A 17828-nucleotide genomic window follows, 5' to 3' on the forward strand; every position below is an offset into this window, starting at 1 on the left:
CCAGTAGGAGTAATTTAGAAAACCAAGTGGGAGACATAAAGATGTATTTCTATGATGTGCATCAATTTTTTTCCCATTATTTGCCCTCATCCTTATTACCAGAACAGCCTTCTTGTTTTAGCAGACTTGTCACCTCATTGACCCCTCCCTGACTACTTTAGAGGTCATTTATGAATATGCCCTCACCCCTAAATAAATCCAGTGAAGACCTCCCTCCCTTGCAAGAAAAGACTCTGCCTACCTTCCGTTTCCTACCATTCTCAATCAGATATTGCTGTCATATTCCAGTATTTGGTCTGATAATACAAGATATTTTAGCTTTCCAGAGAAATGGAAGAAGAGTTGGACTGGGGAGTTCTCTCTGTTGCAAAGATTATTTACTGTAAGACCAATAATGTGATGCCTCTTCCAACAAACATGTAAGAAGGTTTTTAAACTGTTCCATTCACAAAACCCGTCAACCCAAACCTCCCGCAGTTTTCAGTTTGATCAACCTTTTTTCCCCTGTAAATGCCAGGAAATAACCTCCACCTTGTGTCCCCACACAAACCATTGGGATCCTCTTTCCCCATCCCCACTCACTCAAAAGGTACGCCTTGCTCTAGTTTCAACAGCTTATACCCTCATGTGAAAAATGGAACTAATTAGTAGTCTACACGGGCTGAAAGGATAATAGGGAGAGCAGTAAGAGAGGAATGCAGCAGCTGGGATGCTGCAGACCTGAAAACACTGACTGGCTGGCACAGCCAGGGAGAAGTCATGCATAATTAAAAGGACTCACCACTCATAATTTACTGAACTCGCAAAGATACAGACTGAAGCTTAGTTGGTTTTTAGCATGTTTGGAGTCATAATTTAAGAGGCAAGTGCATAAAATACTGACAAGTGAAAATACATAGTCTTCCAATGCATTTTCACTAGTCATGCAATATGTAGAAAACATAGGAATATGTAATGTAACATGTACAAAAAGCTTCTCTATGTAAAAGAAATGGAAAATTATTTAATTAGAGTTTTCTTTACAAAATTCTGATTATTCCAGCAAAATAAGCCTGCTTTGCTCACAGATTCTCTCAGAACATCTGAAGCTTCGGTTCATCTGCTTCTGTTCTTATTTTCTCAACAATCCTGTACATGATGTGTAATTTTAATGAGGATGGCACAAGCCAAAGTCAACAGAAGCTAAGCTACTTGCAGGGAGTAAATGAAGACCTATGCTACAAATCTCTTATTTCCATTATAATTCCTAGTAATGAAAACAGGAAAAGGAATTAATTACACAAAGTGTAAGCAAGGAGAAAGGTCTCTCAGTGCTGTGTATTTTTAAAGAACAGTAGCTATTTAATACTCCAAAGGGTCTGGGATTTTTTTTTGACATTTCATTGCAGTTCTGAGCTTTTCCACCCTAAATAAACAGCCAAAATGCTTTCTAGTTTCTCTCTCTCCCAAAAGGGAGAGGTTCAAACTTTCACAAAACTTTCTTTGAGAACAAAGTTTTCTTTAACTGAAAATTTTTATACTGTACTCTTGGTGGATGGTGGCATGTCTCTCCAATTTCTCAGGGAGTTTCTTCTTTTAGAACAGTTACTTCTTTGCAAAATCCAAACCACTGCTTATTGACTTGTTTGATCTAAAAAATGTCAAAACCAATGGACACAACTCCCGAACTACAATAGGTTATAGATGTAGCCCTATGAAATTTTAAAAAGGATTTTCTAAGGCAGAAGTGCAAGACTAGATTTTCAGAGATTTGTCCGAAAGTCATTTATTTTTTTTCTGGCACCTTCTATGACGCAGAAGACACCTGACACAGCATTAGCACTTGAAGAAAAGTCAGTTGTTACTCTGACACTTAGTAGCCTGTGTTAGAATGCATTCAAATAAAATATTTGGACCAAATCAGTAGTGATTCCTTTAAACATCCTGTTTATTCTGGATCATTCTAGATAAACCGAGTTTGAGATACCAGATGCTTGAGAAGTCTGAAAGCAGGCGTGGCAAAGCCTTGGGTCTGGCTGTCATGCTAGAGGTGGGTGGGTAGAGCCTCTCATCCTTTGGGCTTGAAACAAGCACTTAATCCAGGCCCTGACCCCATAGCATTAGGGAAATCCAGGCAAGTATTGTCTTAAACCTTGTCAGCGGGGTGAACAACATGCTTGCTCGAAAGAATTACTGTGGAGCTGCAGAACTACTGTGTGTGCCTGAATACATCTGCCTAAGGAACCTACTCTACATCTGAGAAGTTTAAGGAGTAACAAATAAAACATGCAATTTCTTTACACTGACTATACACATGCACCTCAGCACAAAGATCGTAGTAATTATAATTCTCCTATCTCATTCTCTCCAACATATTTTTATGCACAACTGCTTGCTTTTTATTTCTGGAGGGTGACCTTAATTTACAAAACTTTCATGTAAGATAAGGAGCAATGACAAGAAGTCAATAGATTATTAAACCCTTTTTCATACAAATCCTCAGTTCATTAAAAGCTCCACTACTTTCCCCTCATTCTAAGGCTTCACATTCTAACAGTTATACTTCATGAGTGTACTGTTCCTTTAAAAAAAACCCAGAACTGAGTAACAGGGAGAGAATTAAATATTCAATGACTTGAAATTAATTTGATTTCTTTTGGACTCAAAGTTTTATCTCACAGTAGTAAGACTGATTAATTTTTTTTTCTTTCCATAAATCTCCTTTTTGTAAGTGATGGAGAAACATACCTCCTGGATTCTAAAATTGTCAAAACTTGTTTTGGTAAGGCCACTGTGATCTTATTCTGTAAATAGTAAATATAACACAGAATTTAAAACTTGTGCAGGAGGTTTCCATATATCTAGATATCTTTCTACCTTTATGCACACAAGCACATATATTACACAGATATGCTGATGATCTCGCAAAAGGTGCAATTGGTGGAAATGATCTTATTCCGCACCATATTGTCACTTTACTGAGCATGGGTCGTATCTGGCTAAATATGGGCATCTAGAGCTGACCAACTCCTTTGCAATCAATGAAAAGTTGGACAATGGAGTTAACAGTGTAGATCACTTCATCTGAAGCAGATGCTTGCATCTGATCACACAAAGGGGTCCGATCTCCTCATACCAGATTTCCAGTGACTATAGCTGGAACACAGATGGCAAGCTAAGATCATAGAATCATAGAATGTTAGCGGTTGGAAGGGACCTCTGGAGATCATCTAGTCCAACCCCCCTGCCAGAGCAGGATCCCCTAGGGCAGCCACACAGGAACGCGTCCAGGAGGGTTTTGAAAGTCTCCAGAGAAGGAGACTCCACAACCTCTCTGGGCAGCCTGTGCCAGTGCTCTGTCACCCTCACAGTAAAGAAGTTTCTCCTCATGTTGAGGTGCAACTTCCTGTGTTCTAACTTAAACCCATTATTTCTTGTTCTATTGCTGGGCACCACTGAGAAGAGACTGTCCCTTTCCTCTTGGCACCCACCTCTCAGATATTTATAAACATTAGTAAGATCCCCTCTCAGCTGTCTCCTTTCAAGACTAACCAGCCCCAGTTCTCTCAGTCTTTCTTCATAGGAGAGATGTTCAAGTCCCTTGATCATCCTCGTAGCTCTTCATTGGACTCTCTCCAGTAGGTCCCTGTCTCTCTTGAATTGGGGAGCCCAAAACTGGACACAGTATTCCAGGTGTGGTCTCACCAGGGCAGAGAAGAGGAGAAGGAGAACTTCCCCAGACTTGCTGGACACACTTTTCCTAATGCACCCCAAGATCCCATTGGCCCTCTTGGCCGAATAGGCACATTGCTGTCCCATGGACAACTCACTGTCCACTAGGACTCCAAGGTCTTTCTCCACGGGGCTGCTTTCCAGCAGTTCGTTCCCTAATCTGACCTGGTGCCTGGTGTTATTCCTCCCCAGATGCAGGACTCTACACTTGTCTTTACTGAACTTCATGAGGTTCCCCTTTGCCCAGCTCTCCAGCCTGTCCAGATCTCGCTGGATGGCAGCACAGCCTGCCTGTGTGTTAGCCACCCCTCCCAGTTTTGTATCATCAGCGAACTTGCTGAGGGTGCACTCTATCCCCTCATCCAGGCTGTTGACGAAGATATCGAACAAAACTGGACCCAGCACTGATCCCTGGGGAACACCACTGGCCACAGGCCTCCAGGTTGACTCTGTGCCGCTGATATTCATACCTACACTGCAGATGCCTGAAAACTAGGTGAAGTAAATTCTGCCCCAAGAAATCTTCCTGTAACAGTAATCTAATTTGAATTGGGCATATAGTCCATATTCTACTGATTTCAATTTTACAGATACCTTAAATTCTGAGACAGGAATTAATATTCACTGGAAGACATATCATAGTAGTTAATATCTGAATAAATCTGTAGCCATCAGTGGGGCGATACAGCACTGGTGTGAAGAAAAAGAGTCAAAATACCAAAATCTAGTCCTACAGATTTTCACTTGTGATTCAGGGAAGTATTTCAGCACATGCCCCACTGTTTTCCTACTCTGGGAGCACAGCCACTAATCCTGTGCCTCACCAGGCACTGGAGTTATGTAACCATTTAATTGAAATGAGGCCATATCTTCGGGGCTTACTCACCACTGCAGCCCCGCTTGTGCAATGGCTCCTACAGCTGCCAATCCACACAGCTGTGTGAATTTTCTGCTGCTATCACTTCTTTGCACAAACTGATCCCAGAGCAATTCACCGACTACAGGCCTGAGCCAACAAAGTTTTGTGGTATCAGACCTTACAAAATCGGTGGTGATTTCAGGAAAAAAAAAAGTCCTGAAGAAAAGCCCTCAAAGAAAAAAAGAAAAAGAAAAAAGAGAGAGAGAGAGAGAGAAGAGAAAGAGAAAAGGAAAGGGAAAGGAAATGAAAAAGAAAAAGAAAAAGAAAAAGAAAAAGAAAAAGAAAAAGAAAAAGAAAAAGAAAAAGAAAAAGAAAAAGAAAAAGAAAAAGAAAAAGAAAAAGAAAAAGAAAAAGAAAAAGAAAAAGAAAAAGAAAAAGAAAAAGAAAAAGAGAAAAAGGCTTAGGTAGGTTTTTAGGAATCTGTATCCACGACTACAATCCAAAAGAATCTGAAAGTGTGGGATAGGTCCAGATTTCTCTGTATCTTCTTTTTGCCACCTAAGTTGCTCCTGAGTTCAAATGTTCTCAAGTTTAAATGTTCTTCAACTCATCCACTGATGGGTGCACAACTTTATACAAAAGAAAAACATAAAAGATGCACAAAAGTAATGTTTGGCTTATCTCTCCCTGAGGAGAACTGGTCTGATATCTTTCTAAACTTCCTTAAAATAACAAATTGTTTCTTGATACAGATATTGTGCGTTTTTTTTTCCTGGTGCCCCAAATCTTGAGGATAAGGAAGAGAGCAGCCCAGAGACTGTTAGGCTGGGTACTGGAGCATAATTGTTTCAGTTCTTCCAGACAGAAGGGAGAATTTATAAGTACAACTTCCTCAACTATCAACAGACTTTTGTAAGAGGTGGATGTTACCAGTTCTTCATTTTACAGCTCTGTTTTAAACAGTCATTCTTGTTTTGTTCTTTCTTGGAACATATGCCCTCGAAATTATCTTGGGAAATGTTTTTTAGGTAGACAAGAGCTCATCCTCTAGTAACAAGTTGTGTAGGTGAGGTTCAAAAAGGAAAAGAAGTTCCTACCTTCTCTCAGATTTTGTAATGGGTTAGCAGCAGCTTGTCAGAATGCTCAGAGGTTGTTTTTTTCTTGATCTCTCTGAAAGGTATAGAAACCCTACTTTTCTTTTCATTATTCACTTACCCCAGCCAGCGATAGTGGAGGGCTCATAAGTAACATTTACTAATTTTTACTGAGTGTAGTCCATGAATGAAACCAAGCAGAGAGCAGCATGGACAAAAACAAGGCAAAGAAGGAAGAAGCTTTGCTCTGGTAAGTTGTGAGTAAAAATGCCTCATTAATAATCAACAAAACTATTAATAAACTGGCTTAGCATAGTCTGGGGGGAAAAAGGGTTGAAAGTAAAGAGTAATCTTGAAAGCATTAGCATACGTATTGTAAACAAGTGAGTGGTCTTTCCAAAAGAGATAGTTTAGACTTACGTAAAAAGACAAAAATAAGCATCTCCATTGGGAGGTAACTTGTTAGATAAAAGAACACTTAAAGCTTACAGAAGAAGTCTTGTATGGAATTTGTATATGATAAGCTAAGTAACTGTACTTACTGTGTAAAGCTCATTAAGAACTTTCATTAAGTCTTCATGTAGCTGAAATGCAATCTCTTTGCTCTGTAATTAAAAAGAAATCATTAGAAAAAGGTATGCAAAAACTGCAACATATGTACTCATTGTTCATCCTAGATAGTGAACGCCACATTGCTCATAAAGACACCATTCTGACAGAATTACAGTGCACTGAGAAGGATGATTCAGGGATGCAGAGGTAGACAGACAACATCTGGACATGAGACTTCTAAAATGAAACGCAAAAGTAATTTGAGAGATTTTCCCCATGAAGCATCAGTAAATTAGGCACCAACAGAAAGGGTGAAGTTCAGGATTAATGTTATAAGCCTTTTTAATTGAACAAACTGTGTAGTGTTTTATAACTGAATCATGTGGAATGTGATATTCTAGAGAGACATCCCACCCAATTTTACATCTAAAATAGGCTCTATTTTTCAGCACATGTAGCTATCTAAATATTTATGCAAGAAATAATTGTGGCTCCTCTTTGAAACAGATACCCAACTGCATAATATTCCACAGAGTGGGCTGCTGAAACAGCTTTGTTTAGATTTTCTGGACTGTGTCTTTACTTTCATTCTGACCCAGAAAAAAAAGAAATGCTTAGCAGTAGTTATTATCGAAAACAAGTATGTCAAAATAAGAGTATTTAATTGGAGTCTTGTTCAAATGTATTTCTTTGTTAGCTGTCAATAGCAATTCAACGAGACGAAAGTTGTGGCAACTGTGCAGGAGTTGAAGGCATTTGTGCCGTAGCCTTTGGAAAATAGCGGCCCAGTAGAGCTACGGGACTTGGCACACAGCCTGGCTACATTTCTTCTGTGATGCTCAGCATTGTAACATCCATGCTGGAAATGTCACTTTTTTTTTTTTCCATTTTTTTTTTTCTGTGAATAAATTGATAATTAGCCCAGCTTCTAAAAACTCCAACTTTGTGGTAGATAAATGGCCTTAGTTATGAGAAGTACTTTGTATTTGTATAGAAGCCAAAGGAAAATCCGCAGGGATAGATCATCTCCAAAGCTGCTAACACATATTTGGCCATCACTAAAACACCTGCAGGAATAATGGTTTCTGAATGAGAATTTCCAGTGCAACGCCCACATATGAGAAGGAACCACAACACACATCCCACCCACCACGTCTTCCAGGAGGATGGAACAGACACATACAGTAGCTGCAACAGAAAACTTTGATTTTTTTTCTCCTACTCCCACTATCACACTCTGGGAAGTATTTTAAGGAACCTGTCATATCACTTATCAGTATTCACTCCAATTCTTATATGCGAGATGATTTTTAATTGACAAGAAGCTAAAATATAAACTAAAAAAAACACTTCAGTGAAATTCTTGTACTCTCAAGGGCATTAGCTGTAGTAGCTAAGAGACAGTGAGACAGATGCTCTGAAGCCAAGTTACACGGAACTACTATGAAACTTTCTTTATTGCTTTATTGCTTTATTGCTGTTTTTCATGAGGTATGCTCTACTACTGAGGTATCCAGAACATAAGGTTACTACTTACATATCTTTGCAACTATCAGATCATTTTCATCTAATATTAAGGACAAAAATTCATATGTATGACAGTGCATGGAGTGCTTTGTAAAGAATTGGAAAAGGATTGCAGATTTGCAAGCTGCTGTAGGGAAAGGTTTAGCAAAAATTCTGAATTGCTTTTCACTGCTTTACATTGGCACCATGCCTTTAAAAGTCAGCAGCACAGCTCTCACAGAGATTACACATCTCAAAGCTCCAAGAAGTGGAGGCCACCTGTTTTCTCTTGGATCTTTCCTTCTACAGCTCAAAATCTGAACGGTATGGTTTTTAGACTACTTCAGCAGAAAGAAGAAGAAACATACAAATAAGATGGTTGACATTAAGACTGAACGATAAAAGCATACACGTGTGGGGAAAAAAAAATTATATATGAACTCCATCTTCAAGCAACTTATCCCTCTCAGCTGTTGGTCACAACCATGTCAAAGCTGATAACAACTCAAGCCCTAAATACAGCAACGCTGTTAAGGCAGTCATGTCTTAACCTGGTAGTGCAAAAGTTTTTTTGATAAGTTGAGATAGAAAACCCAAACCAATTTTCTCTTTACCCTTTGCAGCTTTTCTTGAAAGCAAAGCACACAGCATGCAAGTTCATGGAAGGACACACTCTCTTTTTCTGCTCTTCAGTTACACCTTGGAGCAGACACCAGATGAATTGAGGACTCAGGGAATGATCACCATTTACTAGGATCCATTTCTTCTCTTTGCTCCTGTAGAGCATTGTCCAGAACTGAAGCAGAACAGAACTGAAGCCCCTCAGGATTTACTGGCCACCATGCATACATCATCTTTTCCAGGCAAAACATTGATCAGTGGTAAATTTGAAAGTGAATGGAAGAAATCACAGCAGAGGAAAGAGGGAGATGTTTTTAGGCCAGGACAGAAGGCTTTAAAATGAGAAGCAAAAACAGAGAGAGGGAGGTGATGAGCAGAAGAAGTAAAAATTAGGAAGAGGACAGCCTAGCAATGCCACATAACTGCAGAGGAGTAATCCTTCCACCAGTTCATCTCAGAACTCCAATCTGTAGAGGGTGCCTGTAGTGATGGCTAACATGTCTCTTTCTGATGGAACGTTTTGTAGGAATTGTCCAATAAAAATCAGGAAATTTGGTTAGTCTTAGAAGTACAAAAAGGATTTATTTTCAAGAACCAACACATTTCACATTAGCATTTAAGACCAAGAAATACTGGCTCAAGTGGCAAAGCAGCGCGGCTTTTAGTGTGTAATAGATAGCGCATTAGAGCACCAGATAAGAAGTGCATTTATTTTCAGTGCTTAATGGCTCTCCTATTTCTCTTTTAGGCTACCTATTCCCTGCAGCAGTTCAGCATTTTTGAATGGTGTGCTCCTCTAGGAGCCTGTCCTCAGGGTAGCCACACAACAGAATGTAAGATGCAGCACACATTTTCCTGGAGCCGAGTCGATGGCTCTCATCAGGCCATTAAAACCCGACAAACAGAAGTGCTCCTTTATTCACTGTGTCCTAGAGAAATGTATTAGCATCTGTTTACCAAAAGAACAAAGACCATAATAAAAATGATAAAGCACATGCAAACTCTTACTAAAAATATGATATATGCTACTAATCTAGTTCAAAGCATTAAGAGAGGGTATTTTCTTCACCTGATACTAGGACGGATCACTCCCAGACAATCGCCAATAAATGTACCTCTTTCAGTATGTGCTCAATTTTCAATATCAGTGGTTCTTCTGCTGTTATTAAGATTTATATTTATGAATTAATGTCTGAGAAATTCAAAATTTTATTCCACACAAAATACCTCTTCATTGAAGCCTGTAAGAATTTTCCCATCCATTTCAGTTATAGCATAATTGGGTATGCAAAACTTATTCTTAGGGGTTTTTTTTACTGAAATTTAAGTCAGTTCAGTTCTTCCTGGAATTCTTTTGTGTCTGTATGTAGCACACACAATGCTACTCTCAGTTACATCATTTAGGGAAAATATTCTGTGACTATTGCTTTTAAATGAGTCTGCTGCTGGTCCCCAGGGGAAGTGTTGTGCAAACCCTTCTCTTAAGGAGCTTTCATGAGCTGCAGTCACACTGACATAACCAACTCATAGTAAAATTTTGTCCCAGATTTGCCAATCTCTAACAACAAATAGCTTTGCTATCCTTTTAAAGCTTTAAATGTTTAAGAAAATGATGCAAAAAAATCTCTCGTTATGCCACAATCTTTATAACATCTAATAGATTTGGCAGGTAGTCACATTCCTTGTTAATAGCCAGATTATGGAACTAAAATATTTATTGTGCTTGGCTTCTCCATCATCTTTTACTGTAAACATTGGAAGATATGTTCATCTTGGCTCGTTATGGTTTCAGTCCAAAGAAAATATATGTTTATAAATTATAAACATACAAATCTGCTTAAGGATTTTGTGGGTATGTGTTTATACAGTTGATTATTAATGCTGGGGTAACCAGAATCACTGCATGAAATGTTCTGCATAATACTTTTCCCTTCTGCTTGACATTTTCTTTATTACTTTACTCTTTAATTGTCCCCATGAGGCCATCTACCCCATCTGCCTGAAGAAACACACAAGCATGCAAGGTTTGAACTCTGCTACTTTATGTTTGTAATTTTATGTGCAGCATGAAGGCCAGGCATGAACAGCAATCTGTACTGCTTTTATATGCCAGCAACTAAAAAGAAGAAGAGCTTAAGTGCCTATCTGGAAGTATGAGGCATGACATAATATCATCAGATAAATGTCACAAAATCTATGAACTAGATCTTATCTTTGTGCTGCATTTAGTACATTTAAACAGATGCTGGTTTCTGATCTCTGGAAAAGGAGAACGACAAAGAGTTCCCGCGAGAACAAAAATAATGAATATCTACATATTAAGTGCCTAGAGAGGAAATACATGTACAATCAGGTACCCAAGTACAATGTATCCTGGCCTATCAGAACATGCAAGGCAGAATCAATAAGGATCATTTCACCAAAGCAATGCGAAAGTTGAGAGAGATGTATAGATGCACCCAAAAGGAAGAACCAGAATGAAGAAGAACAGCCAGTGAGACACGTGCAAGGTACACAGACCAGGAGGTGCAGGCATCCCTCACCACTGCACTTCATGTAGAACAACGCTGGGTACTGCACATGCCTTTTACAGAAGGGCTAGAGAAAGGGGTTGCTACAGCTTCACGACTTCGTGCTGTCCCACACAGGAGACATCAGCAGGAGAGGGAGAAAAACGATACTCTGCTGGCAAGCATGGTCAGGAAACAAGGAAGTCGTTTGATCTTCTAATTACTGCAGTTCAAGCTGGAGCCAATCTTAAGACAGCATACAAACGGAATCCCTCTAGAATAATGTTGAGCTTGGTTCATGGGAAAGTTTGATTTGAGGACCCACGCGCCCACCAGCAAGGTGGAAAAAGCCAGTAAGGGTAGCACTGGGAAGCAGAATGGGCAACCTCCTCCTCCTGGGAGAAGGGGAGAAAAAAGAGGGAGCAGTAGGAGCCAACAAGCTCAACTTCGCTGTTGTCTCCCCATATCTGACTTGTGAGGGATGGGGCAATCCACTTTGAAACAATTTCCCTTTCTGCAACAGGCAGATCGGGGGTTCGGAGCAGATTTGGAAGTGGAGCTAAAGCATCTCCAAAGATGCAGAAGCTGCTGCTGCAAGACCGAGGGAGAAGTAAACCAAGATAATAATAGTGATGCATAACACTGTTAGGTTAATAAACTGGAAGATATATAATTAAACGATCTAATTTTGAATATAGAGAAGCTTGATTAGCTGGTATTTGGAGATTACTTAGACACTAAGTGCTCCTGTGTGTAATGCTGTGAGAGCCAATGGGGTACAGATACGTTAGATGGGTGTATTGCTGCTCTTGACAATGGACTGTGGTAAGCTACTAAGCATGTACGTTTAGTCTTTATTTTTGAAATCTTCACATTACTGCTGTTCTTACTATTTACATTTATTACTTATAACAGAGTACCTATTTCACTGAACGGTATGATCAGATTTCAGTGTAGAAGTGTCTGCGGGATATGGTTTGTCTGTAATCTGAAATCTGCGAGCAGTGAACAAACGTCATATACTTTCACAGGGATGACATCCATTGAAACTGGTTATACTTTTCTCTGACATAATTTTATTCCAAATCCATTTTTTTTCAAAGGTAACCTACAAAAAGTGACAGAAATTGGTTAAATATTCTATTTGATGTTTACAGGACTCCAACAAATTCCACACCATTTTGTTTAGGAAGAATATAATTTTGAGGGAAGAGAGTGGTGGATGTCACCTTTCTCATTCAAAGTGCACCTTCTCTTTGCTCTTGTGACCTCTTGCCTGCAAGGGGACATGTAGTACAGGACACGTGGCTTTTGCACCTTATCTCTTTCTGTTGCCTGGTGGTCACCCATTAAGCAACTCTGAGACAGTCGGTGACGTACCTTAAGTTAGACTGCTCGTTAACATCTGACACAAGTTATCACAGAATCATAGAATGGTTTAGGTTGGAAGAGACCTTTAAAGACCATTACTGTTGAAGCTACCCATTTGGACTAAATATAGATGTAGGCAGCTCATGTTCTTCATCAATAAAGCAAGACAATTTGCTAACATTTTCACCTCCTGCACAGGTCTTGGTTTTCTCTCTATCCAATATTGTTCACCTCATTTTATAAATCCCCTTTTCACAGAAAAGAAACTGGAGCTTCATCATCATTCAAGGTATAATCAGTTGTGCAGCAGGGAACTAGCAGCAAATAAATCACCAGTACTTTGCGGCAAGTGCCACAGCAAGAACTGTGCACACTGGAGCTCAGTGGAAACACCAACTTTATCTGACAAGTATTGATTCCAGGCAGACTGCCCTAAAAGTGCATACTCAGAATTGATATTGGTGAGCAACCACTGCCTTTCTCAAGTCACAGGCCCATGAATCTCACACCCTGCCGAGGTGCTGTGGACACCTTTCCCCTCCCTTTACCAGCCTGGCTCAGGTCCCTTCACACAGCCCCTGGTGAGCTCACTCTGCCCAAGCTCCACCTCAGCTATCAGCTCTTCAATGTGACGCTACGACGCTGAGTGTCAGCCAGCAAACCCTGCAGAAAGGCAGGACGGGGCTGTTGAATATCTGGTCTCCACTAACCCTGGCTCCAGGTTACGTGCAGCAGGACTGCCTCAATTTCCTTTCTCTTCTTTCTCCTGTAGAAGATCCAAGTTAGGAATAAACAAGCAGGAGCAGCTGCTTGCTCTGCTTCAAGAAGCTACGCTGGAAAACTTGAAATGTTATGTGTTTCTGGGCATAACATGGAGGAGAGAGATGAGTCTGTCAGGAAGATGGGACTATGTGCCCCCTCTTGATGCTCTAAAAATGTCCACATACTTTCCTGCTTTTGAGGGATAAGCTGCAGCAATCTCTATTAATAAGTTATGAGTGAATAAAGGACACACGCTTCCCTACGGAAAACTTTATCTAGATATTTTCGTACAGCCCATCTGGAGAGAAGGGAAGGAAAGGCAAGATTTCCAGTGCTAAAAAACCTGAACTATGCTGAAAGAAACAGGTTAATCTAATAATACACACCTAGTGAAGCAGAGATTTCTAAGATATGACATAAACAACTGAAAAACTATTCTAAATTCAACGCCAAATTTCTCCTGGTCCAAGGGAGTCTGAGACATCTCCGCATAGACAGTACTGCAGCATGCTTAAACTGCTTTTTCAATTATCTTTTCAAATTCTGTAATAATCTTCCATAATATTTAGTGGTTTGTCAACTACAGTTCTATGCATCAGACATACCATATGAATCGACCATCACTGATTAAGAAACTGTAAATTTCAGCTCTATTATTGTTACAAGTTTTAATGGACACCAATAAATCTGATTCGCATTTTTACCTTTTGTCCTCCAAGTACAACTTATGTGCTCACTAAATGATTCTTCTTCCCCCTTCATTGCTACTATCTACCTAGAATTGTGGCCAGGTATACGTGAAATTAGTTCCCTATTTTGAAAACATTAATCTGGTACTCTTCATTTCGTCACACACTTTATATTCTTTAACCTTTAGTCTTTTTGAACTTGTTTTTATATGACGCTTTCTTCCAGCATCCTGCTGTGACTAATGGATGTGCATTTATAATCTATTTTTATTTCGGAATATTAGAACGACGACGACTCAGACACATTACGTAGATCTCAAAATAAGGCTGCCTAGGGTGTTTGCTGAGCACAACAGGGATTTACATATTGCGTATGTTATGAAAACACATAATGGGCACGTACAAGGACAAACACATACAGAGACACTGCTTAAATGATCGAATGGAAGTAGTTATGTCATCAAGAGTGTATGTTCATACTTATTATTGGGAAGGCAAGGAAGCACTTTTAGGAGAATCTCAGCATACGCTACCATCTTTATGCCAGGGCACTACAAGGCACATCCTTACTTTGGCTTGAATCCTTTTCTCTCATGACAGTTACAATGAACTACTGTTTTTACAAATAATTCATTAATACAGCATTACTATTTTGAGAGTCCTAAGTGAAAACTGTTTCCTTTCCGCATGGGTAGACAAGCGTGCTTTTGAGAGAAGAGGCTTTTTTCCCCTGCCTTTTGGATGTCTGCAATTCAGCTCTTAAGGTCACCAGCATATACAGCAGGTTCCCAGGCACCTCAGCACTAAGGGTTTTGCTCCGTGAGAAGAGTCATGAAGAATTTATATGTGTGCTAAAACAGATTTTATGCTACGTGTGCTGAATCTTCTCCTTAAATGCTACCTATTAGGACACTTTTGCCTTCCTCATGCATCTCAGAAGCCCATCTGGAGGTCTGCAGGAGAGCCATTACCTTCTTGAACATTCTGGTGGAGTCTTCACTTATCTGCATGAACCGCATGATCACGTTGTTCAGGTAGATATCGCTCAGCGTTGCATGGTCTTTGCTTTCTCTTCTTACTTGGTTCAGGAGTAAGTACCAGCAATTCACTGGTGACAAGAGGTTCTGGTCTTTCCTAAGGAGGAGACACACATATGCAATATCTATGAAAATGAAAAAGGCTACATTATTTACACAAATGTTTCCCTGACATTTACAGCCATAACTTCTGTAAAAATGGTTGCTTCTGAACAGCCTGTCAATCCTTTCTTGGAATAAGTCGGGTTAGGCAAGCCTAAGATCACTTTTAAGACACATTATACAAATCCCATGAGTCAGGGACACAAAAATGTAGAAAAAGTGTTAAGAGTTCAGAGCACTGCAAGCCACATGGGAGTATAAAAGAAAATCTTGCCACAAAGCTTACAGATGGAATAAATGCAAATATTCAAAATCAATAAAAGTCACTGCTGAAAAGTAACAATAATTAATTTTTGACACCAGAAGTAAATAAGCACTGCAAATGCATTCCAAATACTTCATGAGCAAAATTTTAGATCTTAACTGTTTCACTGCAATGGATTTGTATCACTGCTACAAAGGCAGAAGGAAATGTCCCAAGCATACATATTCTGTGATGAGCATTCAGCAATTCACAGCACTCCTAAATACAGAAGTGCCAGTCCCAGATGGTTCAATTACAAGACAACAGCAGAGCTGGATTTTTTCCACAGTGGTCCAGTTCTGAATTTCCTTGACAGACTTTTTGTATTGCTGGCCCGCTCCAACCTTTTAATGTTGTAAAAAGTGAAATTGCAGATGATTTCTTTCTTTTACACAAAGCAAAATAAAAATACATGTAGTTCAACAACCGTTTCACAGACAACAAAAAGCTATTTATAAAATTTGCCTTATGATTTTATTGAAATTTGAATTTCAAATTTGCCTTGCAACCAAGTGCTCTAGAAACTTACTGCTTTTTTTGTTTTGTTTTGTTCCTCTTGTGCGGGGATTCTCCTGTCATCAAAAGGATCAAGCACGTGAAGATAAAATAGCCAGAGGTAGTGATGAACTGATGGAGAAGCCCCTTCAACTCTTGGCAAATTAGCCCAATAATTAACTATTCTCGCTGTTATAAATACGTCCTTTAAATCCTTATCTAATGGTCTGCTTCTAGCTTTCACCCTCAGAATCAAAGCAACAACAAATGATTAACAGACAAAAGCCTTTTCTTAATCATCAGCGCTCTGCTATGAATCAGAAGCGAGTGAAGGAAACTTCCCCATTTTGCTGGGGATGGACATTTTTGCAGCGTTACTCACAGCGAGGAGCTTCAGGGTTTTATCAGCCAGGTCAGCCAACAAGAGCAGCCCCGAAGGGCCGCGCTGATATTACTTCATCCTCACTGCTTCTGCATTTCCCAGAGCCAACCCTTCAGACCTTCCTGCCCACTCTGGGTGGATGGTGGGAGCAGCGCAGGGAGCACCAGTTAAAGTGACTTTTGATGCAACCTCTTCTCAAAGCTGAAAACTGCAGAACAAAGCCAAGGGCAGGACTTTAAGTGGTAACCCCCCTGCACATCTGCCAGTCTGGATTTAACATGTTTAAGAACGAGGAAAGAAGTTTGGTGTACATAGCCAAAAGACTTTGCTGCAAGCTGAATAAAAGCCAGGGCTCCCTCTGAAGTGGTGACATATGCGCACGTTGGCTATTTCAGAGCATCTCTGAGTCACTTCACTAAATTCTAGGAAATATATGTTATTGTACTGTGCAAGCTGTATTTGGATTAACCTTTCCTTTGCCAGATGTGTTTGGAAAAGACTTTTGTCCTGAAAAAAAAGCTCTGTCTGTGTATCTCTAGCACATCACTGACTAGTCATTAGAAAAAGGTACTTAATTTTTCGTTTTACAAACACAAAATATTGTTTTATACCTCTAAGCATAACAGGGCAAGGCAAACGCATTCATTAGTCAGCTCAAGTCAAGAAAACAATCAGATGAGACCACGTCAGTGAGTACTGCATTTAAAAGACTTTAGAAAATGTGCTGTATACACGTTTTGCCAGATACTACCTGACCACTTGTGTTTTGCACACAAGTTACTATGCCATGAAAGGGATACAAGGAGTATAAGGTGAGGCATAAGGTTCACACCATCTTCATTTCCAGGAATAAGAAGGGTCAAGGTTCACATGCAACAACAAATCAGTTCTTGACACCTTTTTTTGGCAAAGTTATTGTCCTTTTTTTTTTTCCTTTTAATGGTAATTGACTTTTATTTAACATATTTTCAGACTTCACTGCAACAGATCAGCATACACCTTTCAAGTCCTTTTGGAGTTCTGCATCTCTCCTGGATAATGGCTGTATTTTGGGTGGTTTCAATTCTCTGTGGTAGGTTAGGGATAATATTGGTGCAGCTTACCTTTCAAGAAATGGAAACCACCTGTCAAAAGGTTACATGAATAATCACAGAGGGCCAAACCAACCAAATCGAATTTAGGCACCCATCTACTTTCAACTGATGTGGAAATTGCTACGCTGCTAAATAGGGGTGGGAATTTTAAATGTGCCTTTGAACCTGGGCTCTACCTAGCAGTACTCAAAGCCAGCAGAAGCAAGGAGCAGAGTGATGTGAGGCCGAGGGGGAGGGAAATCTTTCTTACTTGTACTGCTGATGATCCTTTGTACTTCTTGTTTTTGCCATGAACCTCTCTGCCAATTTTTCCAGGTTTCGGGAATACTCCATCTCTATTTCCGACTTCTTGCGGAAGAAATCCTGCAGATCCTGAAGAAGCTGCACTCTCATTTCAGTCTGCTGCTCCAGGCATTTCTGCTGCTCGATGAGTTGAGCTCGGATCTCTAATGAAAGAAGCACAAACCCACTCAGGTCAGCGAGCGCAAATGAGAATTGAGTGCTACCAACCAAAATTACAAACACTCCAGTGTGCTTCAGCCTCACAGCTACACCAGCTGGCTCTGGATTTTGAGTCCCGTGGTGGGAGGCAGCAGCGGCAGCTCTTCCTTCTGCCACCACACGCTTCTGCCCCAACACCCTCCCACCCGCTGTCTGTCTGTCTTGCAAACGGCCACAGTAAGGGCTCAGGACTCTGCTGGGCTCACGTGAGCAGAAAAGCTGCCTTGTCCTTCCTCTC

The 17828-nt window shown here is 40.1% G+C and overlaps 1 protein-coding gene across 1 annotated transcript in view; it reads right to left on the reverse strand.

The window, feature by feature from the left end:
- Positions 1 to 17530, reverse strand: part of LOC104277525 (SLIT-ROBO Rho GTPase-activating protein 1-like) — a 73060-nt gene extending 55530 nt beyond the window's left edge. The window contains 3 exon segments of the mRNA XM_009874182.1: positions 6207 to 6269; positions 14647 to 14809; positions 17340 to 17530. Of these exon segments, the coding sequence (XP_009872484.1) occupies positions 6207 to 6269; positions 14647 to 14809; positions 17340 to 17482 (369 nt within the window). The 5' untranslated portion in view covers positions 17483 to 17530.
- Between the last annotated feature and the right edge of the window lie 298 nt (positions 17531 to 17828).

This window comes from Apaloderma vittatum, unplaced genomic scaffold (assembly GCF_000703405.1).
Source record: "Apaloderma vittatum isolate BGI_N311 unplaced genomic scaffold, ASM70340v1 scaffold158, whole genome shotgun sequence".
Taxonomy (NCBI): Eukaryota; Metazoa; Chordata; class Aves; order Trogoniformes; family Trogonidae; genus Apaloderma; species Apaloderma vittatum.